We start from the raw sequence: 23,299 nt of genomic DNA on the forward strand, positions 1-23,299 counted from the left end.
AAATAGCAACCGAGCCTGGAATGAAAACTGTGAAGTTACTACCGTAGAGTGACATGGAGTAGGCTGTGCTGATGTGCACTCAGTGGCGAGGTTCCTTGCGGCCTTCCTCCCCCTTGACTAGTATGGTTTGGTCCGGAAGGGCAGGCGCTGGAACTTGCGCAGGCGCAGAGTGGAAAGTAGCATGGCGTCCAGGGCCAAACGGCGAGCGGTGGGGAGTGGGGTTCCGCTGCCGCCGGGGGACCAGGCCCAGCGCGACGAGGAGTCGGAGGATGACACCGAGGACGATGAGGACAGCGACGAAGAAGAGGACGAAGACGACGACGGGATCGTGGGCGAGGTGAGACGCACGTCCCAGGCTGCGTGGAAGCCGCGGAGCTGCGCGGGGCGGCGACTTCCCGGCTGGGGCTGGGGCTGGGGCTGGGGCTGGGGCTGGGGCCGGAGCCTGGAGCAGGCCGACTGCGGGTCCCACGTCGGTCCGCAGCCGCGCGGGATAGCGGCGGGACCTCTCCCGCGCCGGGCTCCGCACCGCAGGAAGTCCCCGCCACCCCGCACTTCACCTCGCTCCTCCGCGGCTCCCTTCAGTTCTGGCCTGAGCTCTCCAAATCCTGAATGGGCCGGCGGGGACCCGCGGGACGGCGGGGACCCGCGGGGCGCCCGGTCCCCGGGACGGCGGGGACCCGCGGAGCGCCCCGTGCCCGGGACGGCGGGGACCCGCGGAGCGCCCGATGTCCGGGACGGCGGGGACCCGCGGAGCGCCCCGTGCCCGGGACGGCGGGGACCCGCGGAGCGCCCCGTGCCCGGGACGGCGGGGACGCGCGGGGCGCCCGGTGCCCGGGACGGCGGGGACCCGCGGAGCGCCCCGTGCCCGGGACGGCGGGGACGCGCGGGGCGCCCGATGTCCGGGACGGCGGGGACCCGCGGAGCGCCCGGTGCCCGGGACGGCGGGGACCCGCGGAGCGCCCGGTGCCCGGGACGGCGGGGACCCGCGGAGCGCCCCGTGCCCGGGACGGCGAGGACCCGCGGAGCGCCCGGTGCCCCGCCGACAGGATCTGCGAAGTGCAGCCCTCCTCTCCGCATGGGTCTTGCTTCCCTTGCGGCTCGCTCCCCTTTCTCGAAGGCTTCCCGCTCTGGCCTTCCTTAATCTTTTCAAGCGCATCTCATTCCAGGTTTTCTGTGTTCCGATCTCAGCTAGGCTGTGTTTTCTGACCCTCTGGGACGGCGGAGCTATTCGTGTTTTTGGCCTCCTAGAACTGAGTTTCTTCGTTTAGATTAGTTACTACCCTCAGGCGTGGTATTACACATCATTAGGACGGGTCGTTCCAGACCACTGAATGTTTAAGTGTCAGACTTGGCTTTCCCAGTCACCACCTTTTCTGTACATGGTTCCCAAATTCAGCAGCTGCTCAAATTGCAGAACTAGGTGTGAGCTTAATTCCTTCTACTTTACGTCACTGTGTTCAGGCCACCCGTGCACCCGCCGGCTTTGCCTCCTTCAGCATATGGGTAGTTGGTTCTTCGGCTATCTTGTTTCACACCCCCCACCATGTAGTCCTGCCTGGACTACTACTAAGTGTAGTTTAATGGAATTGGGGCTAGGCTAGCTGGGCATAGCCACTTTGAAATTGTATGCAGCTGTATTTTTTTGTGGTGCTGTTGATCAATCCCTGAGCTTTGTGCATGCTGGGCAAGCACTCAACCACTGAGCAGACCCTGCCTTTCTGTTCTTGTGTCTCTATAATCGACTCCATTTATAGCAGACAGATCTAATATGTCTCTTCTCACTCCTTTGCTCAGAATGCTCCATTAGCTTCCTGTAGAAAATCCCAAGTCCTTATGGTTGAGGGAAAAAAAGGCAACCAGGATGGCTCAGGATAAGCAAGAAAGACTGACGGAAATGAAGGTGTAGAGGTAAGCATGCGTTAGACTGAGGATACAGGGGAAGGTACGTGTGGATGCAGACTAGAGGGGACTATGAGTAACTGATCCACCTCCCTTCCAAATTAGCTCTTTATTCCAGCTCCCTGGATGCTTACTCAACATTTTTCATGTAGAACTGTGACTAGTAATTCTGCTAATTTTGGATTATAGAAATCAATGCTTCTTGCATTAAAGTGGAAAATCTAACAGGCTGCCTATGTCTAAAACTTGAAGTCTGTAGTGATCATCATAGTGTAATTAGTGAAATCTCTAATTTGACAATGTCAGAATTAAGAGTTTTTAATATCCCTTGATTCAGCAACTTATAAAAATTTACCATACAAGCCGGGCGCTGGTGGCTCACGCCTGTAATCCTAGCTACTCAGGAGGCTGAGATCTGAGGATCGCAGTTCAAAGCCAGCCCGGGCAGGAGAGACCGTGAGACTCCTATCTCCAATAAACCACCAGAAAACCGGAAGTGGCGCTGTAGCTCAAGTGGTAGGAGCGCTCGCCTTGAGCTGAAGAGCTGAGGGACAGCGCCCAGGCCCAGAGTTCAAGCCCCACGACCGACAAAAAAAAAAAAATTTACCATACAGCAGCTCCTAGCCTAGATTGTGAGCATTTTATATTAACTCATTTAATGGCCATATCAATCCTTTAAAATTAGGAATTATTATTATTATGTGAGACCACACAGCAAGCTAAGTGAAAACAACACACATAGATAGTCTTTATGTGGAGGAAACAAAATGTGTCAGGTGATGTGATCAGGGCCCCTGGAGAGGAGCGCGGGACTAAGAAATAGGCAGTAAGTTTCACCTCCCTATCCCCCACTGTTAGAGTAGTTTTTACCTCCTGGCATGTTTGTCTTTTCTGACAGCTTTTAGGACAGTTTCTCCTGAAATATTTGATGGATATTATTCCTTTGTTTCAAGGAAGCTTTCTTATACTTGAGATGCTCAATCATCTACACTTCTTGATTTAGGAAACCATAGTCAAAATCAGATCTGTTTTGAAACAAGGTGGCTTGTAAGTAATAAGGAATGTGTATGGTTAAAGTCCTGAAGAGCCTCACTGAAAGGAAAAAGTGAGGCAAAATGATGAGCCAGAGAAAATGAGTAAGTGAACACGAAGGAGAGGTAGGGCTAATGAAAGGCGAGAAGAAGGCATGTTGGCACCTGAGCTTAGCCAGGGGCCGAGAACCGCTGGGAACAGGCTTACTTGGTGAAGGCTCTTGTGACCCGTGGGTCCCACTACAACTCTTGTTCTTGTCTGTGTGGAAGAAGGCTGTGTGCCATAGCCCTAATTCTAAACTCTGCTGAGCAGGTTCTTACTGTGCCTGTATGGCTAGGAGCCCCGGCCGGGAAGGGGCATAGACGGTAATCCGTGTGTACCACGTGCGTGCTGCGCCTATTTCAGGGTGGGATTTGAAGTCTGCAGGCTGCACTAGATGCCCTTACCCGGCAAGTTAACAGCTGAAGGACACTTAACTATGTATGTGCAGTCAGGGTGGCAAAGCCCTGGTAGGTCTAGTTTCCCCTCAGTCCTTCAGCTACGATCATGCCATAAAGCTGAAGGACGTCTGCTGTCTCATCGGCCCACGCTCAGTGTATCACTTATCAAGGCATAGTGAGGTCTTGGGTAGTATTTTGAAACACCTGCGATTGTTGTTGGCATCTTTTCTTAGATTCCATTGCTGTTTCTCAGGGAGATCGGGAGCCCTGGACCTATATATCTTCTAGGCTCTTGGAGTTACTTCTACTGCAGGGCCTTAACACCTTTGTTCTCACTTCCCAGCGCCTGTAGCTTTTTTTGCTGACTTCTGCTGCTGAACCTGGTATAGCACAGTGTTCCTTTTTTCATGTGCATGTACTTGCAACTTGACTTTGATTTCTGAGTGGCCTCTTGGTGTCTGAATTCCCACCTGGGCAGTTAAGCACATTCTTGTCTGCTTTTCTTACCATTTCATCCCAGTGCTTGGTACCAAGCAAAGAGCTGCTAACCCATGGCCTCCGGCCCATGGGTTAAATCAAGCACTAGGCAGTTCTAGAGATTTGCAGCCAGGTAAATGGTCATTTCTCCTTTGTGGCTGAGGTGGCAGTGCTGTTGCTGATTTCTCAGCATTTAACTAGGTCACTTAAGAGTGTTGCTCCTCTCCAGCTCTTGTATCACATGAGGAAAAGGAAAATGTGTCCATGCTCTTTGTAATCTGCACAGGTGGCAGTTTTGGCAATCTACCCTCCCCCTTCCTCCCTTTTAAGACAGGTTCCTCCCTTTTGAGACAGGTTCTTGCCTTGTAGGCCATGCTGGCCTCAGATTGGGAAATCCTCCTGCCTCAGCCTCCCCAATGCTGAGATTATAGGCATGCACCATCATGCCTGACCTTTGTTTGCTTGTTTTGAAGCCTAGGACATTCAGGTAATATTTTCTGCTTATTGTCTTTTTTTTTTTTCATTTTGTGTAAATGCTTAATAGAAAATAAACCTAAAAGAATGGTGAGAAAAGAGAAAAATAATACCTTATTCGTCTTGGAAAGTTCCCTGGGATGACCTTTTTTGTATGTTCTTTACAGGAAGTGAGTGTTGACTTTGAAGCTTTCTCCATCTCAGATAGTGATCATGACGGAATTAAGAAATTACTACAGCAGGTATTGTCTGTTATTTGTCACCCACACCTTTGCCCTTCTGAGAAAATCCAGCAATTCAACCCAAACGCTCACAATTCATCCTTTCAGAGCTCTGGCTTCTAGCCTCTGCACTTCACTTGGAAGAATTGTTTTTCTTCTCCAGGGCTAACCTGGTTGTGCTGTGTTGCTAGATCCGGTCCCCTGATTAATATGTTAAGTTTACTGTCCTCAAATGCCTTGCTTCTCATGTGCTGATCTGCTTGAGCTCCTGTTCTGTTTACTCTTCATTCACACCCAGACTTTGTGGCATAGGGTTCTTACATAATAGTCATTTGCCTGTGACTCATGGTGCTGCCTCGGTTTACTTTTTCCTTAAATAAGGCTGTGTCCCTCTAGGCTGGTCGGCCCCCGGTCACCAGCTCTGTCTCCCTCCCTTCAGCCTTTCCTTATTTGCCCTTACTGACTGCTCTTTTTTCAAATACCTTAACCTTTTAGCTTCACTGACTCGTGCTTTTGTCTTCCTCTTGAGGTTGCTTTTCCAGGTTATCTTCTTGGTTGTCTTTTATTTGAATGAGGGACATGATATGTTATTAAAAATTTTTTGCTTTGATCTGAATTTAAATTTTGTTCTCCATTTTAGCTTTTCCTAAAGGCTTCTGTGAACACTGCAGAACTAACAGATCTCTTAATTCAACAGAACTATATTGGGAGTGTGATTAAGGTAAGCCGGCAGCTGTGTTTACTCTGGTGAGGGTTCTTTCCTCCTGTTCAGCTCTAACTGAGGGGGAGATGGGCAGAGGGAGGCAGTGTTTGGTGCTGGTCCCTGCAGCCGCAGGTAGCGAAGCGCAGAGAGAGACGTGGGCCGACTCAAGTTCTGTGGGAGGTAAAACAGGGAGGTGCTTATTATGGGTGGGCTTTGAGAGAGCGAGAGAACAAGAGTCGAGGTGGCTGCGTTTCTGGCTTGAGCAGCCAGGTTTGTGGGCACAGAGGAAGGGCTGGTTGGGAGCAGGTTTGAGCTTTGCCTTGGAGCATCTTGAGTTTGAGGTGCCTGCGATGTGTGCACGTGAGATACTGAGCAGCAGCTGGTGCCTTGGAGACTTGGGCACGCAGGTCACAGTGGTCGATGGGGTTGCCCAAGGAGGGCAGGGCACAGACACGCTGGTAATACCAATAGCATGCAGATGAGCAGAATAAGCAGCAGGACCCACAGAAGAGATGGAAAGGATGGCAAGGTGATAGTGCCTCACCTCTGCGGTCCCAGCTGCTCAGAATGCTGAGGCCTAGAGGATTGAGGTTCCAGGTTGGCCCAGGTGAGAGAGGCAGGGAAACCCTATCTTCTGTTAGCCAGCAGAATGCTGGACTGGAGGGGTTTCCCAAGTGGTAGTTTGCCAGCTGTCAACAAGAAAGCTGAGGAAGATGGCAAGGCTTGAGTTCAAGCCCTGGACTGGCACGTACATATGAGAGAGAGGTGGGTAGAAGAGCAGTAGAGGCAAGGAAGGAACATTTGAAGGAGGGGAAGTTGTCATAAAACATCGTAAGGGTCCAGCAAAACGAGGCTTTGCTGCTTATCACCTGGTGGCTGGAACTTTGTAAGTCCCTTTGTCAGGTGCGAGTGACATGGGCAGTCGTAGAGCCCTTATGTCCTTTGGTTTAGAAAGCAACAGCAGCTTCATGTCATTTCATTGATTTAGCCTGAGTTCCTGGAACCTTTTTCCCATGCCAGGCTCCCCGCTGCTAGGACAGTGAGTGCAGCTTAGAGCCACACCAGTGGCACACCAGTCATCCCACACCACATGGAGGAGAGGCTGGTGGTGCCAGTCCAGTAGTGGTAGGGAATCCCACGAGACTCTCGCCCTGTGCTACCTAGGATCCCAGCCCTGGAGGGAAGCCCACCAAAGGTGAGGTGTGGCTCAGGCAGGTACCAGTGTGGGAAGAGAGGCCCCAGTCCTAGAAATAGCCAACGAAAGACAGGGCTGGAGTCCTGGCTCAGAAGTATCACACCAACCTTGCCCCTAATGGGAGTGGGAGAGGGAGGGAAGAGGAAAGAGGAGGCATGCAAACAGGCAGTAGATGGAAGGAAAGCTGAACCACGCTTTAAGCCTGTCAGGAGAGTCAGGAATTCAGGTTGAGGCCAGCATCTGATGATTGAATTTGACTGAAGTCACTATCTCATTCTTGTTTTTTTGACTCATCGCATTTCCTTTCTGGCTCAGGATTTCTTCTGTCCTGCCCAAAGTTTCAGCGAAACTTAAGCCTGCTCACCTTCCCTAGTGGTCAAGTGCTCTGAAAGCGTGAGTTCTAGGTGGGTCAGTCTGTGGACCAGAGAAACAAGCAAAGACTGGCTCCAGCCACTGTTCAAAAACAAGTGATTTCACGAGTTTCTCTCTCTCTGGGATTCATAATATAGTGAGATCTTGGAGAACGAGAATGTCCTAAGAATCTGGTATAAAGAAATCTAGGGCAGTGCAAGTTTGTCCAGATATGGAAAGGCATTGATTACTCACAGAGCTTAGGATGCATTGCTTTTCTGAACTGACACTTTGCTTTTGAAAATAACAAGACCTTGATTTAAAATTTTTATATTAAGCTTTTCAACCAAATACACAATTAAAATACTTTTTCTTTTTAAAATAGCAAACAAATGTATCAGAAGACAGTGATGACGATATGGATGAAGATGAGATTTTTGGCTTCATAAGCCTTTTAAATTTAACTGAAAGGAAGGTTAGTTGTACTGGGTGACATCTGCATACTTACGCCTTAGACTGAAACTGGCTCTATTTAATGCATGTTAAAAATGCCTTTTGTATCAGAGAACGAGTGTTAAGGATGTGTGTATGGGTTTGCACACGCGCGTGCACCCACTCTTATAACATTTATTGTAATCCCTTTTTAGTGAAGGTGTTGTTTGTCTTGCATCATGTGACTATTCCCCGGGGTACGGTCATGTAGCATTTTGGGCTTTGGGCCGCCCTGCAGTGTCTGCTGCTGCCTGCCTGCAGCGTGCTGTGTATACGCTGAAGGTTTGTGGCTTTCTCAGGTTGAAGGCGCTTCTGAACATTTACTTGTTTAATCTTTTTAATGATTCGCCGTTGAGTCCTAATAAAAACCATGCCAGCTACTTATCCCTTTGTGAATAAGACACATGCTACACTTAATCTGCAATTTTAAAAACAAACTCTGATTTAATTTTCAATTGCCTTTGTGGGATGGGCTAGGATTGCCGGTGCACTGTGCGAGTGTTGATTATACCCTTGGCTTGCAGACAGTCATGGGTGGTAAATAAGCAATTGTGGTTCTTTTTTGGGAAATGGGCAGCAACATTCCACATTTTAAAGGTGGTGGCACTAAGCTTCCTTGGCCTTCTTTTTCTCCTTGCTTTCTAGGGCACCCAGTGTGTGGAACAAATTAAAGAGTTGGTCCTCAGCTCCTGTGAGAACAACTGTGGCAAGAGTGTGGTTGAACATTTGGAGAAGCTTTTAAATGACACCACCAAGCCGGTGGGCCTTCTGCTAAGTGAGAGATTCATTAACGTCCCTCCCCAGATTGCTCTGCCCATGCACCAGCAGCTGCAGTAAGAGACTGGAAAATGCCTTCCTTCTAAGTACATGCAGGATGTGTGGCTTAAGTAGAATGTGTAGGTATAGAGGGAGTAATAGCCTAGAGGAAGCATGTTTAGTGTGAGGAGAGAGGAATTCTGTGAAGCTCATCATTCCTGATGAGCCCTTAGGAGGATCTAATGTCACCACAATCATGTTACTGTTTTAGAAGACTTTATAAACAGTGTAGAAACCAATGGGTAATCTTCTTACCTCATAGAAGTCACATTCACAGTTTTTTGTTTTTTTTTTTTTTGAATCTGGATGTGGGGCCTGAACTTTGGGCCTGGGTGCTATCCCTCAGCTCTTCAGCTCAAGGCTAGCGCTCTACCACTGGAGCCACAGTGCCACTTCCGGCTTTTTTCTTTTTGCTTATGTGATTCTGAGGAATCGAACCCAGGGCCTCATGCATGCAAGGCAAGCGCTCTACCACTGTGCCACCTTCCCAGCCCACATTCACAGATTTCTAATGTGAATAAAACTGCCAACAGGACAAACCCCCAAATTCCTAAATTCCTTTGGTGTATTTTATAACTCATGAAACCATAGTGCAACTGTACCTCTCACTCCTGAGGTTTCTAATATTGTTACTGTTGTTTGTTTAGTGCAGGAGGTTTAAGTATGCAGAATATTTACGCAGCGTTAGCTGGCCAGGTGAAGTGTGTTGCCTGTGCACTGACTCTGCGTCAGACGCAGGTGCTCCAGTGTGGTTTCTCAGGGCTCTGGCACTAAGTGTGGGATCACACCGAAGTCTTGGAGTATGCCACGCACTTTGTCCACTCAGTGTGCTCCAGATGAACTCATTCTCCCCTCAGCTCCACTCAAATTCTGTTCCTGATGCCTTAAACATCTCGAGTCTACAGTCTCCTGGATGCCTGTTGTAAATTTGTTCTTTTCTCTAAACTGCTGAGCTTATGGTTATTTGGTCTTGCAAAAAGGTGATCTCCTTTCTATTAATTTTCTATTGGAGTTGAAATGAGTTGTTTTCCTCAGCTGTGGGTTTGAACTCAGGGCCTAGGCGCTGTCCTTGAACTCTTTTGTTCAAGGCTAGTGCTCTCGTACTTTGAGAGCTTCCAGTTGGTTTTTTTTTTTTTTTTTTTTTTTTTTTTACACTGGAGATAGAGTCTCATGGCCTTTCCTGCCCAGGCTGCCTTCAAAGCATGATGCTCAGATCTCAGCCTCCTGGGTAGCTTGGATTACAGATGTCAGTTACTAATGCTACAGAAGTTTCTTTACTCTTTGGTTTAGGAGTAGCCCTGTGTACAGGTTTAGTCTAATTTTTTGAAACACTTCATTGGTTATTCTAGAATTCAGGGTATTCACTTCTCTTCGACTTTTATAGCCTATCAGAAGTGAGTCTGCGCTTATGAGAGCCTGTAGCAGTCATGTGTTGTAGTCACAGTGATTCTGACCACATACCTTAGTATGTCTCTATTCAATGGTCTTTGCTCAACAAAACAGGTTCTCAGATATCTGTACTTTACCAAGAGCAGCGAGCTTGAGATTCATCTGTTAGTTGTGCTTCATGTCCATAAACTCAGATTCCTCACACTACTGTAAACATTTAGAATGCCACAATCATTCTAAAGTGCAAGCAACTGCATGAAGTCATGGCTTTACAAGTATCCATGAGATGTGTGATTGTTAGGCCTGTGTTTGGCAGAATCTGCTGAAAGCACCTCCCTGGTTCTCTGCAGTCCGGTTTGTGGACAGAGTTAACCTGGCCTAGCAGGTAAACATTCTGTATTTGCCTCACAGGAAAGAACTAGCAGAGGCACACAAAACTAACAAGCCTTGTGGGAAGTGCTGCTTCTACCTGCTGATCAGCAAGACATTTATGGAAGCAGGAAGACCCAGTTCCAAGAAGGGGAGCGCCCAAAAGGATGTCTTAATGTTCGCAAATGCAGAGGAAGAATTCTTCTATGAGGTAATAAAACTATCCCATTTCCTGTTTAGATGTCAACAAGGATTTTCTTGAAAGTAATCGTTTTGTTTTTCTCTCATTTTATGCCAAAGTCCTTCAAAGTATGACTATTTATTTTCTATGACCCCAGAAAGCTAGTCACCAGCCTTTCCACCCCTCTGTAGGTAGTAAGCATAGGGAGAAGAGAAAAGACTACCGTTTGGGGGCTGACAAGGCCGTGTGAGACACGCTGTGATGTGAGCTAGACAGGATGGGTGAGTGGGCGATCATGGAGGGGGCCGGAGACCACATGCTGTCAGTGCAGAAGCTGGGTGTCCTTGCTGCTGAGGCCCCTGTGTGGGTGTCATGTCACTGATGGGAAGCTCAGCACTGTTCCTGTATAACAGGATTGTCCTGTGACAGCCCCCCCCCCCCCCGATATTCTTACACTGTCTTCTCAAAAATCTTAAGTCTGGCGGGGAGGGGGCACAGCGGGCATGTTTTTCAGAATTGGATCACATCACTTATGTTTAGGATTTCCATTGACAAGGCAAGGGATACAGATTGGGCTCTGCCCTTGTGTTCTAGGAAGAAGTCAGTGAAACTGTGTGTGTATGTGTGTATGTGTGTGTTTAAATATACACCTCAGCACTGCAGGCAGGCTACCTGGGGATGTCTGATGTCAGGAAGTGGCAGGTCATGTGGCCTTCCTCTGCATTTACAACAGCTTTCTGCTAGGAAGCAGCAGGAGCGACAGGAGCATTAGAAGATGATTCTTCCTATTAATGGACACGTTCAGTCTCAATTTCACTCACCTGTCATAATCAGATTACTGCAGAATCAAATGAAAACATGAAGTTGGGTGCTGGTGGCTCAAACCTGTAATTCTAACTACTCAGGCTGCAATCTGAGAATCACAGTTTAAAGCCATCCTAGGCAGGAAAGTCCATGTGGCTCTTATCTCCACTTAACCACCAAAATGCTAGAAGAGGACCTGTGGCTCAAGCAGTAGAGCACCAGCCTTGAGCACAAAAGCTCAAGTAGGTTAAATGTAGGTTAATGAGTTTTGTCTTTGCTTAGCCACATTTCTCATTCCTGCTTCCTCTTCTGCTGTAGAAGGCAGTCATCAAGTTCAGCTACTCAGTGCAGGAGGAAAGCGACACTTGTTTGGGCGGGAGATGGTCCTTTGATGACGTGCCGATGAAGCCCCTGCGATCCGTGATGCTGATTCCTGGAGACAAGATGAGTGACATCATGGAAAAGCTGAAGGAGCACCTGTCTCTCTAGTCCACTTCCCATAGACAGTGGCGGGCTTGTTTTGTAAAATGATGAGAAACCCGAGATTTACTGAAAAACTCACCACTTTATTCAGATTAAGGTCCTCTACAAAAAGTAGGGCTCTTTTTTCATGTGTCCATGACACACTTAGAAAATGTTGATTTCAATTTTGGTCAAATTATGAATGAATGTTTGATTAAAAACTTCCAGTATGAAGAATACATGGAGCAGGTAATTTAAAGAATGCAATAAAAACTCCTATTTTTTTATTTTAAAATCATATATGAAGTGTCATTTCTTCGGGACTGTCCCGTGTTCGCTGTGTCAGCCTGTGGCTCTGGGCACGGCGTGGGCTTGCTGTGGGCTCGCTGTGGGGTCTGTGTTCGCCTGTGCCTGGTGAGCACTCACTGAAGAGTGCATCTCTGTTCAGGAGTGTCTGGGCACTTGTCGCACGCATCCTCCTCCTTCTTCATGGTGGAGAGGGGGGACAGGTGGTCCATGACTTGCTGCAGAATATCCTTGCTTTCACTAGGAGGCAGATTACTGAAATAGTACTGTGGTGCCAGCTGCATAAATCTGAAACAGATAGAGTGATGCTTGGGTCCTTCCCAGCCTCGGAGACCCGAATTTCATTTGAACCCCTCAAAAACACAGCGCCTTTCATCAACCACTTCAGCTACATTTCTAGGGTACGTGGGCTTCTCTGGTGTTGGCCCATGAAGTGGAGGTGCCGTCTGGGTGAGGCAGTCCACAGTCCCATCACCGTATGGGGGGCAGGCCACCTGCTGGGGAGAGCATCAGTGTTGCTCTCGAGGGATCTGACATCTCTAGTGGCTTCTGAGAAACCAGTCTTCATTCCATCACTGCCCCTCCTAGCCTGTCTCCACTTGGCAGCAACAGACATCTTAGAAGCATGGAGACATTCATCCTCTCACCTGAGACCCCGTCTGCTGTGGACAGCACTTGGGATAAAGCTTAAACTCTCCGTGGCCTCTGGGGCCTGCCTGCCTCTTCTGTCTCCTCTGCTCTCCTTTCCCCACTAGCTCCAGCCACCAGGGCATGTCTGTTCCTGAAAGCTGCTAAACTCATTTCTCCTCTGCCTCCCCTGCTGCCCTGCGCTGCTCTTAAAGACATGCTTTAGTATTTCTTTTTTTTTTTTTTTTTTTGGTCGGTCGTGGGGCTTGAACTCGGCCTGGGTGCTGACCCTCAGCTCTTCAGCTCAAGGCGAGCGCTCTACCACTTGAGCTACAGCGCCACTTCTGGTTTTCTGGTGGTTTATTGGAGATAGGCGTCTCACGGTCTCTCCTGCCCAGGCTGGCTTTGAACCGTGATCCTCAGATCTCAGCCTGAGTAGCTAGGATTACAGGTGTGAGCCACCAGCTGCCCAGCTTATGCTTTAGTATTTCTGCACTAGCTTCTCTCTCTCTCTTTTTTTTTTTTTTTTGTGTGTGTGTGTGTGTTATTCTTGGGGCTTTACTAACAGATGACCACAAACATAAATATATCATTTCACAGTCTGGAGACCACAAGTCCAAAGTCAAAATATAGTACAACCTTTTTTTTGGGGGGGGTCCAGTTGTGGGGCCTGAACTCTGGGCCTGGGCGCTGTCCCTCAGCTCTTCAGCTCAAGGCTAGCTCTCTACCACTGGAGCCACAGCGCCATTTCCGGCTTTTTTCTTTTTGCTTATGTGGTGCTGAGGAATCGAACCCAGGGCCTCATGCATGCAAGGCAAGCGCTCTACCACTGAGCCACCTTCCCAGCCCTTAGCTTCTCTCTTTAAATTGCAGTCTCAGGCAGTTCTATTTCTTAGGCATCATTCAGAGAGCTGCCTGTATCCTCCAGGTAAAGCAAGATGTATACATGTATAAATGCCTTATAATAAAATGGAATAGAAACCAAGATTGTCATACTCCTGCAAGTGTAAATTCAAGCCTCATTTCTTTTTTTTTTTTGGTCGTGGGGCTAGGCTTGAATTCTGGGCCTGGGCGCTGTCCCTCAGCTTTTAGTTCAAGGTGAGCACTCTACCACTTGAGCCACAGCACCACTTCTGGTTTTCTGGTGGTTACTTGGATTTTAGAGTCTCATGGACTTTCCTGCCTGGGCTGGCTTTGAACCACGATCCTCAGATCTCAGTCTCCTGAGTAGCTAGGATTACAGGTGTGAGCCACCGGTGCCCAGCCCCTTATTTCTTCAAACTTACAGTTCAGGAGAGATTGCTGAGGTGACCCTGATGTAGTTGTTCTCAGAGATGCTGAACTGATGGAAGAGGACCCACTCGGGCATCTTCTTGGTGATGGAGTAAGTAGATAGGGGATGCAGCTGCGCAACCTGCTTGTGAGTTAGCATCAGGTAGTTACCAGCCCCATCAACGTCCCGAGCAATCTACAGGAAGCGTTTTAAAGAAAGTAGACTTTGCATTGGTATGTTAAACACACAAAACACTGAGAACATTCAAAGTACTTTATACGAAGAGTTAAAAACAAATTTGCCACCTATGTTTCCTGTTTTCAGATACAGACAAATGGTATTTTTTGCCCAAACTTTTGAAACATGACACTAACTTAGTGCTAAAATGGTGGAGCTTCAAGGTTTAGGTCAAGAAGTAGAACAGAGCTGGGTGCTGGTGACTCACGAAGTTATCCTAGCTACTCAGGAGGCTGAGATCTCATGATTCAAAGCCAGCCCAGGCATGGAAGTCTGCAAGACTTATCTCCAGTTAACCACCAAAAAGCCAGAAGTGGGGCTGTGGCTCAAGTGGTAGAGTACTAGCCTTGAGCACAAAAACTCAGGGACAGTGCCCAGGCCCTGAATTGAAGCTCCAGTTCCAGCACCCCGCTCCCCCACCCCCCAAAAAAGTATATGAAGGGCACATCTATGTCTGTAGTGTGCATTAGTCAGTCTGGCTATGGGACAGGAAAGAATGAGGCAGTACTTTGATCTATGTGGCATTAGTGTCAACAGCTGCATAGGGGAGATGACGGCATATGATGTTCTGCTTCCCTTTGTAGTGAAGAAGATCATGTGTCCTTTTGGACAGCGCCAATGTACTCTGGCTTATTAGCCCATTACTCCTTTGAGGGAAAGTATGTTTAAATACCAGATCTTTAGTACCATGCATTCTAGTTGGATTTAAACTGAAGGTCAGTTAAACTAGAAGTGGGAACCCCACCTCCTTTGTACCTGCATGAAGTAGCCTGACAGCAGAGCTTTCTTGATGTTCAGAGTATTTTCCTTGGAGCCAAAAGCAGGTTCTGCATAGGGAAGCTCGATTCGCTTGATAATTTCTAAGAGTTCGGCTCGGATAACATCTGCCATCCTGAGAGCAGAGCAGTTGAGGAAGTAATCATGACACCACTTTTCTACACAGTCTGGAGAGAAAGACAAACAAAGGGCATTCTCAGCTTGAAGAGCCCAGGCCTGTGGGCACTGTCTGTAGGCCCTGTGGAGTCTCTTCTGAGGAAAAGGCTACCTGAAGGAAGGCAGCAAAGACAAGGTCTCTGGTGGCTGTGGGGCTGGCTGGCCTGGCACTGCCAGGAAGGGACCATGCTGCCCGCAACTCCCATGCAGGTAGCTTTGCACTTGCCCTGAATCTGCAGCTGATAAAAGACAGACTTTCAAGATCTACATTTTGTCTCATGTGTTGCAGCATAGCTGTATACAGCCATGAACGTAAAGCAGGAACCAGAAGGCAATAGAGCATAAATGCTTCTAATCCATGAGACTCTCACATTTTATTTAATAAAAGGATTACTGAGCTGGGAATGTAGCTTAGTGGTAGAGTGTTTGCCTAGCATGCATTGAAGCCCTGGATTCGACTCCTCAGTACCACATAAACAAAAAGCTCAAAGTGGCTCAAGTGGTAGAGTGCTAGCTTTGGGCAAAAGAAGCTCAGGGACAGTGCCCAGGCCCTGAGTTCAAGCCCCAGGATTGGCATTAAAAAAAAAAAAAGTGGGGGAAGGGAGGGAGGGTAAGGGGAAAAACAAAGGAGGGGGTAACAGTGGTAGATAGGAAATGTACTCATGACCTTACTCATGTAACTGTAACCCTTCTGTACAGCATCTTTACAATAAAATATATATATTAAAAAACAAATGATAGCTTTGAGAGAAAAAAAGGCACATCACCAGGCTGACTTGGAGTTAATTATGTTAAGCTTATCTGTCTATACTAGCTGCAACTTTTTAGAATCCAAGTTCTCTTATCTCGTTTAGTTTGACGTTTTGTTTCCTGCCACCACTAACTTGTGCTTTGGCCTGGGATTCTACGTGGCCCTGTGCAGTAAGCAGATCCTTGTTTACCCTGTCTTGTCTACTTTGGCCTGCTTGGGGCAATGAGAGCACGTGCTTGATGAACATTGTCACTCATCCTGTTTGTTGTCAAAAGATGCAGCCAAGCCGGACTCAAGCCTGTAACCCTAGCTGCTCCAAAGGCTGAGATCTGAGGAGGGTGTTTTGAAGACAGCCCAGGCAAGAAAGTCCAATAAGCTACTCCAGTAAGCTACTGAGAAAAAGCCAGAAGTGGTGCTGTGGCTCAAGTGGTAGAGTGCTAGCCTTGAGCAAAAGCAGCTCAGGGACACTGCCCAGGCCCTGAGTGCAAGTTCTTGATTACTTTCTGGCTCCGTGGGCAACTGTTCCTTCTCAGCTCAGGAATACTAGCTTTCTGTTCTTTATATGATCCTACTACTGCCTTCCAAATTGCTGTCATAGTTTCCCACATCATTGCCAAATATTTTCCATGTTATCTTTTGGAGGAAAGGTTAAAAGGTGCCTTTTGGAAGACAGGTGAGCAAAGGCCCCTCTCAGCTCAGAGGAGCGCCGAGCTGCCGGCCTTGGCAAGGCTGCTCTGCCCTGCTCTGTCAGCTCCCCATGCATGCAGGCGCTTCCAGGTCCTCCCCGGAGAGCGAACGCACCTGCTGTTGGTCAAGCACGCGTGGCTTCTGCACACACCCTCTGCTTTCTGGGCACACTCTACTCTGGCTGGCAAAGATCCAACCAGATCCTCTCCTGCCTCCCTCAGCACACCAGCCCAGTCTTCACTACTCCCTACAGCTGGTGTGGTTTGGCATTCAGGGGTCTGTGTCCTCTGCAGAGGGAGCGTACCAGGCTACAAGAGGAGTCAGTACAGCTCTGACAGTGGGCTCCCGGAGATGTCTGTTCCTTCTCTTCCACTCTAAGCCTCTGTCCTTGTCACTATGTCCCCAGAAAGCCCAGGCTAAAGGCTGGCTGACCAGGGTGCCAGAGCTCCAGAGATTCAAGCGCACGTGGCAGCAAGTGGAGCAGAAGGATGAGGATCTGCTGAACTCACAAGTCAGTCTGATTTGGGAGATAGGATTGACAGGTAGCTTCTGAAACTATGCGCATTCACTTACGCTCACTGGTAGAGTTCAGAGCCGCGTCTTGGTAGGCCTTGAAAATATTGATGAGGGTAAAGTGGTCACCTTCAGGATGTGAAAATGTCTTCCAACAAGTCATGGCAGCCTCCTCAGCCCCATGAGGCAGGTGGGAAAAGCAGTTAGGAGCTTTACAATGCAAAAGGTCACATGGTCAACAATACTGAGGACATTTCATATTGGCAGATGTGCTGAGGCTCATTACTGTTTGGACCTGCTCCTTATTGTTATTTACTTGCAAGCCAAGCAATGAGTCATCCTAAGTCTTTCTCCTCTTGGTGCACTTTGCTTTGCTAGTAACAGTTAACACCTGGCTTGCATTCCAGTATAAGCAGAGGGTCCGCAGGGCTCAGGAGCCTACACATGGGGGGAGGGCTAAGGCTGTCCTGGCACTGTAGTATTTGGCTTGTACTTCTGGCAAAAGGACATAAGAATATATAGAAGCAAAGATGCACAAAGCTGGAAGGGTGTAACACACACACACACACACACGCACGCACGCACGCACACATACAGAGTTATCTAGGGAAGAACATTTGTTGCGACACTTTGCTGTACTGCATAGACCTCCTCAGGAAAAGCAAAGCTGGTATACTCTGACATGCCTGATTAGGAATCCATTGGAATTGGATTTTCTATACCAACTTTTTATATTTTTCTTTATCCTATTAAACTATTGCACTACCATTTCAAAAGTCTAAATGAGGGGCTGGGAAGGTGGCTCAGTGGTAGAGCACTTGCCTTGCATGCATGAGGCCTTGGGTTCGATTCCTCAGCACCACATAAGCAAAAAGAAAAAAGCCGGAAGTGGCGCTGTGGCTCAAGTGGTAGAGTGCTAGCCTTGAGCTGAAGAGCTGAGGGACAGCGCCCAGGCCCAGAATTCAGGCTCCACGACTGGACACACACACACACACAAATCAAATCTAAATGAACCGGTTCACTGCTAGGTACTGCTTAAAACATTCCAAATGGATCTCGCTTGACTTTACCTGTTACACGTTCGCTGCACAGAAGAATAAAGATGAAGTCATTCAAAGTACCTGTTACCATGGCAGCAATGGTCAGCATTTCATCCACACAGTCAAATTCACAGGATGCCAAGATAGACTTTGAGAGCTGGGGGTCCAGGGGAAACTCCGACATGATGATTCCAAATTCAGAAAGATTCCCATCGTTGTCCAGTGCTGCCAGATAATCTAAGTCCTCCAATGCCTGCATCAAACTTTCTGGTGCTAAGCAACGGAAGAAAAAAACAATAACAAAGTCATACAACCACTGTGGAACAATGACTGGATTTTCCTCTCCTGCATGACAGCAAGCCAACTATGAACAAAATGTGCAGCAACCGTTTGTCAGACACTGAAGGGCAGGCCTGGGGGAACTGGCAAAGTGAGCTCTATGGTTGTCTGGGATATGCGCTCCTAGGGCTTCCAGGCTTCCATGCCGAGAGGCGGGTCTGGAGGGAGTCTGGGGGGAGGCTGTACTATCCAGGGCTGGGTGCCAGGGAAGTACAAGTGTCCACAGCCACGGGTCAGAGTGTCGGAAAAAGCTAGAGATGGGATTCTGGAGACCCAAGCCCTCCCATGGCCAGGCAACAGAACACCAGGCAGTGTGGCCAGGAGGTGCTCAGCATGCCGGCTCAGCCAGGGTTGAGTGAGCACTGCTCCGGTGCTACTAGACAAATCTAAAGGCAAGTCCTGAATATTTACAAGAAGACAGATATTCAACACTCAACTGGTGAGACAATGTCTACCATCCAGTAAGAATTAGGAGGTACAAAAAGCAGGAAGACACACTGTCTAATAAAAAAATTGATCCAGGTACTAGTGGCTCACATCTGTAATTCTAGCTACTCAGGAAGCTGAGATCTGAGGGTCGTGGTTAAAGGCCAGCATGGGCAGGAAAGTCTGCGACACTCTTATCTTCAGTTAACCACTAGAAAACTGAAAGTGGTGCTGTGGCTCAACATGGTAGAGTGCTAGCCTTGAGCAAAAGAGCTCCGAGATGGCGCTTGAGCCCCCAGTTAAGTACCATGACAAATAAGTAAAAAATTAAAATGGACCCAGAACTCAGAGGCAACAAAAATAGTAGACAAGAATATTCAGTTAGGGGCTGGGAAGGTGGCTCAGTGGTAGAGCACTTGCCTTGCATGCATGAAGCCCTGTGTTCGATTCCTCAGCACCACATAAGCAAAAAGAAAAAAGCCGGAAGTGACGCTGTGGCTCAAGTGGTAGAGCGCTAGCCTTGAGCTGAAGAGCTGAGGAACAGCGTCTCAGGCCCAGGGTTCAGGCCCCTCTACTGGACCCCCCCCCAAAAAAAAAGAATATTCAGTTATTTGCCAGTGCAAACTGGTTTTCTTCATTCCTGAATTCTTTTAGATTTACGCAGTATTGAAAATGCTATTGCGTTTATTATATCTGCTCAGTCTCCATCAGAAATCCATTTAGTCAAAGCAAACCATTTATCCTCTATCCTCACAGAATCAAGTTGTACAAAAACAATGTTTTAACTTGTCTGATACAGCGCCAAAGGGCACACCGGAAGCAAATGGCTGCTGCTCTGTTCTACCTAGGAGCTGGAGGATAGATGAGAGCTACTAGATTGCTCTCATTTATGTCAATGCAGGGTAGGCACAGGAGATGTAGATTACCATGGCTTAAGGAGCAACTGACCCTGTCTGCATCTGAGGGTGTTTAACGTCACAGACAGTAAACTTCTGTGCTGTCCAGACTTTGACCATAAACTCCAGGCACTCCAGCTGTGACTTGACCAGATCCCACAGTGGCCAGGTCATCAGGAAAGCTTCTGGAAACCACCAGTGGTTGGGGAAGGACACGGATACTGAGCTGCAGCCCTGGGGGACAGCAGAGATGACCGAACACCCCACACTCTGAACATCCACTGGAAGCAAGAAATCAGTTTCCGGAAATGCAAGGGACAGGGCTGGAAAGGCCCAGGGAAATCTCCAGAGAACTTGGCACTTAGCTGGAAGTCTAAAGCTTAGCTTGAACCTCTACCTGGGCAAGGTTAGAACTTCCCTGTTGTTTTTGCTTAAAACTGAGCAGGAACATTATGGTTTCCCAGGCATATTTCAGCTTTAGGTTTTGGACACTTCCCTCTCCTGCCTGATGGTGGTTTTACATTTTTCTTTTTGGCCTGTCGTGGGGCTTGAACTCTAGTCCTGGGTACTGTCCCTGAGCTCTTCAGCTCAAGTCTAGCTAGCAGTCTACCACTTGAGCCATGGTGCCACTTCTGGCCTTTTCTGTTTATGTGGTGTTGAGGAATTGAACCCAGGGTCTCATGCATGCTAGGCAAGCACTCTACTGCTGAGCCACCTTCCCAGACCGGGTTTTACATCATTCTTGAGAACCCATGGATTAACAGTGGGAAACACAAGACTGTGAGAGGATGCAGTCCCAGGAAGGAAATACACACACATGTAGAAAGCTGGCTTCATCAGTGGGCCTGTGGTATGAGAGGAAACAGCTGATGTGCTGGGAGACGGTGCAAGGCAGCTGCAGGAATGACATGCGAGATGCATACAGAGCCCGGGGGGCTGGAATGCCAACAGTCACAGAAAGCAGCAAAGCTGCTGCCTCGTAAGACAGGCTCTCTGGCAATTGTTCCTATAAGCATGTGGCGTGGCAGCTAGGCTTGCTTCCCAAAGGGCTCATTTTATGTCCTAGAATAAAGTTGGTTGCACACAAGGTTAGGAACAGAAATGCCTTCATGATTCTGCCCTTTGTCCTGATGGCAGAAAGAGGGCAGCACTTAGGGTTTTAGCAAATAGAAAAGATGAGTTAATGAATACAGATCACACACATGAAGGAACCAAGGAAGTAACTAAATAAAACCAAGTAAGTAACTAAACACGACTTGCTAATATTACATTTGACCTTGTAAGACACATCCCCACTGTAGCCCATCTGATTGTTTTCACTAAAAAGCATAAGGATTTAGACTTGGGTTTCTCTGTGCCTGTGCTCAGTTTTGAACTCAGAGCTTTGTGCTCCTCCCTCATAGCTTTCCAGCTCATAGCTGGTGCTCAACTACTTGAGCCACACCTCTGGTTTGGAACTTTCGCATATTTGTTTGCTGGGATGGATCTGAACCCCAATCTTCTAGGTCTTAGCCTGCCTTCTAAGTAGCTAGGATTACAGCTGTGAACCACTGGCACCAGGCTTGATGAGGGTTCTGTGTATGTATACTCCACGGTAGATTATATGGAATGTAAGGTTTCTTCCTCTTTACAGCAGTTCAAAACCAGCCTCCTTTATTCAACGTAACACATCAATTTTTTTGGGGGGGGTCCAGTCGTGGGGCCTGAACTCTGGGCCTGGGCGCTGTCCCTCAGCTCTTCAGCTCAAGGCTAGCACTCTACCACTTGAGCCACAGCGCCACTTCCAGCTTTTTTCTTTTTGCTTTTTTCTATGTGGTGCTGAGGAATCGAACCCAGGGCCTCATGCATGCAAGGCAAGCGCTCTACCACTGAGCCACCTTCCCAGCCCACAACATCAATTTTATTGAGCTTCCTAGCCAATGGCAGCTTTATGCCCAGTGTAACAGCTCATGGCAAAGTCACACTTCTCTTCAAGGTATTCCTCAAAGTACCTTGAAGGGCGACAATCACAGCATTGCCTCCAAGTTCCATGTTCCTTTTCTATGCAACCCCCAGTGCCAACCTCCTGTCTCCTGACATGGTAATGGAGAAGCCTGTTACACAAAGAGAGGTCATTCATTTTCAACAAGGCCTAAGTCTACTGGCAGCAGAAGTGCCAAGACGTAGCAGAGGAGTCCAGCGCTATCGGTGACAGCGTCGTACAGTATGTCTCCTATGTTTGTAGATACAGGCCAAAGTTTTAGATGTGAATGGGAAGAACCCCGGGCTGGCTTCCTTGTCTTCCAGAAGCATCTGTCTACTGTCATGGGCAGAGCTCTTGGGAAGCGGCTGTGTCAGCAGCTTGGGGTTGGTGGTGACTAAGTGCGTCTGAGCTCGGTTGTTCCCTGAGACTTCTCACATACCAGCTCTGCTCCTGCCCAGGCCGTGGCAGGACACAACAACAGACCAGGCAGTCCTCACTGGATCCCTCTCTCTTGGTGAATCGCATCCACCCAGCCTAGGCCTCAGAGAGAACCAAACACGTCTGGGGATGTACTACTCTGAACATGACCGGTCATCCTGCTGCTCAGGATCGTCCTGCTGCTCGGTGGCCCGGATAAGAGGGGAGGAGGGAGGACATTCGTGGCAAACAGTGGCTGGATTGTGGGCGTCTCAGCGTTGCCTGCTGCAAGGCTTCAGAAGGGTTAAGGTGGCTAAGTATTTTTGTTTCCTGACAATACCCCGTTTCTGCTGTGCCTGGGAAATGTGGCCGTGGCTTCACTCTGACTCATCATTCTGGAAGCAGTGAAATAAAAGGTGCCTGCAGCTGGAGCATTCCACTCAACTTGTAGCTGAAATACATGAACAGCACACTTGCTGCCCTTTTTAAGATTCATGAAGCATGTGAAAATGAATTTGGCATAACGAGGCTACAGGCAGTGAATTGAATTCCCTCAACCTGGACTTCATTTCTAAAAGCTGGAGTTTGTTTCTCCCTGGGCTGCCTGAGGACTGACCTCCCGAACTGGGTCAGGAAGCCCAGGACCCACAGAGCACTCAGCGGACACACGGCCTGAGGCAGAGGCCGGGGCAGGGAACCTGCGGAGAAACTGGCCAGGAGGTGCACACTGTTGTTTCTCAGGCATTGTGACAAACAACACGAACAGCAGAGCACCCAGACCAGTTCTGTTATTTACTTCTTTGGTAAACCTGCTAGGACATCTCAGCTACGGACCTGAAAAGAGGGAAATTAAGGAAGTTCCTGGTATAAAGTGCAAATAAAAACTCAAGTATCAACCAAAGGGCAGTCAGTATTTTCACTTGGGAGCCTTCAGGACAACCAAACACACTGGCTACAGGCCAGAACACGTCAGCAGACTGAAGGGAGCAGGGCCTTGCTGTGGGCTGTGGAAAGACTGTCTCTGAGCATAGTGATGCTGGCCTTGGGCTAGGCCCTGAACAGTCTTAGGAGCAGGACGGGTGGGTGGAACTGAGGAAAGCTGGTGGGCAGCTGCTCTCGTGTCTAGGCCCTGCTGACATGGCTCTGTGAGGCACTGTGGTCCTGGGATGGGGGGGGGACCATGGGGATTTTCAGAAGGAAAAGGAGGTGTAAAGCCAGGCACCAGTGGCTCACGCCTGTCATCCTAGCTACTTAGGAGTCTGAGGATCACAATTCAAAGCCAACCTGGGCAGGAAAGTCTGTGAGACTCTTATCTCCAATAAAGTACTCAGAAAAAGCCAGAAGCGGAGTTGTAGCTGAAGTGGTAGAATGCTAGCCTTGAGCAAAAAGGAGTTTATAGATAGCACCCAGGCCCAGAGTTCCAAGGCCAAAGAAAAGAAAAGAAAAAAAGAAAACAAAAGAAAGGGTAACAGCCAGAAAGGTTCTGAGTCATGAGCCAGTAGGGATCTGGTCTGTGTTAAGGAGACCCGATAGTGAGTGGCCAGACCATGCTGTCCCAGAGGCTGACAGTCACCTTCTCCATCTCA

At 48.4% G+C, this 23,299-nt stretch overlaps 2 protein-coding genes across 3 annotated transcripts in view; one reads left to right on the forward strand and one right to left on the reverse strand.

The window, feature by feature from the left end:
• The first annotated feature begins 149 nt into the window (after positions 1 to 149).
• On the forward strand, positions 150 to 11,600 carry Bccip (BRCA2 and CDKN1A interacting protein). Its single transcript, XM_070011340.1, has 7 exons — positions 150 to 337; positions 4,490 to 4,564; positions 5,184 to 5,264; positions 7,178 to 7,267; positions 7,930 to 8,117; positions 9,901 to 10,069; positions 11,162 to 11,600. Exons 1-7 carry the CDS (start codon positions 182 to 184, stop codon positions 11,330 to 11,332), a joined length of 930 nt encoding a protein of 309 aa, XP_069867441.1. The 5' UTR covers positions 150 to 181; the 3' UTR covers positions 11,333 to 11,600.
• The window catches only part of Dhx32 (DEAH-box helicase 32 (putative)), a 57,766-nt gene continuing 45,855 nt past the window's right edge, over positions 11,389 to 23,299 (reverse strand). For both annotated transcript variants that reach the window (XM_070011338.1, XM_070011336.1), the window contains exons 8-12: positions 17,754 to 17,945; positions 16,693 to 16,842; positions 14,505 to 14,692; positions 13,525 to 13,706; positions 11,389 to 11,899 (exon numbers count right to left, since the gene is read on the reverse strand). In XM_070011338.1, coding sequence (XP_069867439.1) covers positions 11,728 to 11,899; positions 13,525 to 13,706; positions 14,505 to 14,692; positions 16,693 to 16,842; positions 17,754 to 17,945 — 884 coding nt within the window. In that variant the 3' untranslated portion in view covers positions 11,389 to 11,727. The remainder of the gene's footprint in view (positions 11,900 to 13,524; positions 13,707 to 14,504; positions 14,693 to 16,692; positions 16,843 to 17,753; positions 17,946 to 23,299) is intronic.

Source organism: Dipodomys merriami, unplaced genomic scaffold, assembly GCF_024711535.1.
Source record: "Dipodomys merriami isolate MVZ:Mamm:240054 unplaced genomic scaffold, mDipMer1.0.p SCAF_82, whole genome shotgun sequence".
NCBI lineage: Eukaryota > Metazoa > Chordata > Mammalia > Rodentia > Heteromyidae > Dipodomys > Dipodomys merriami.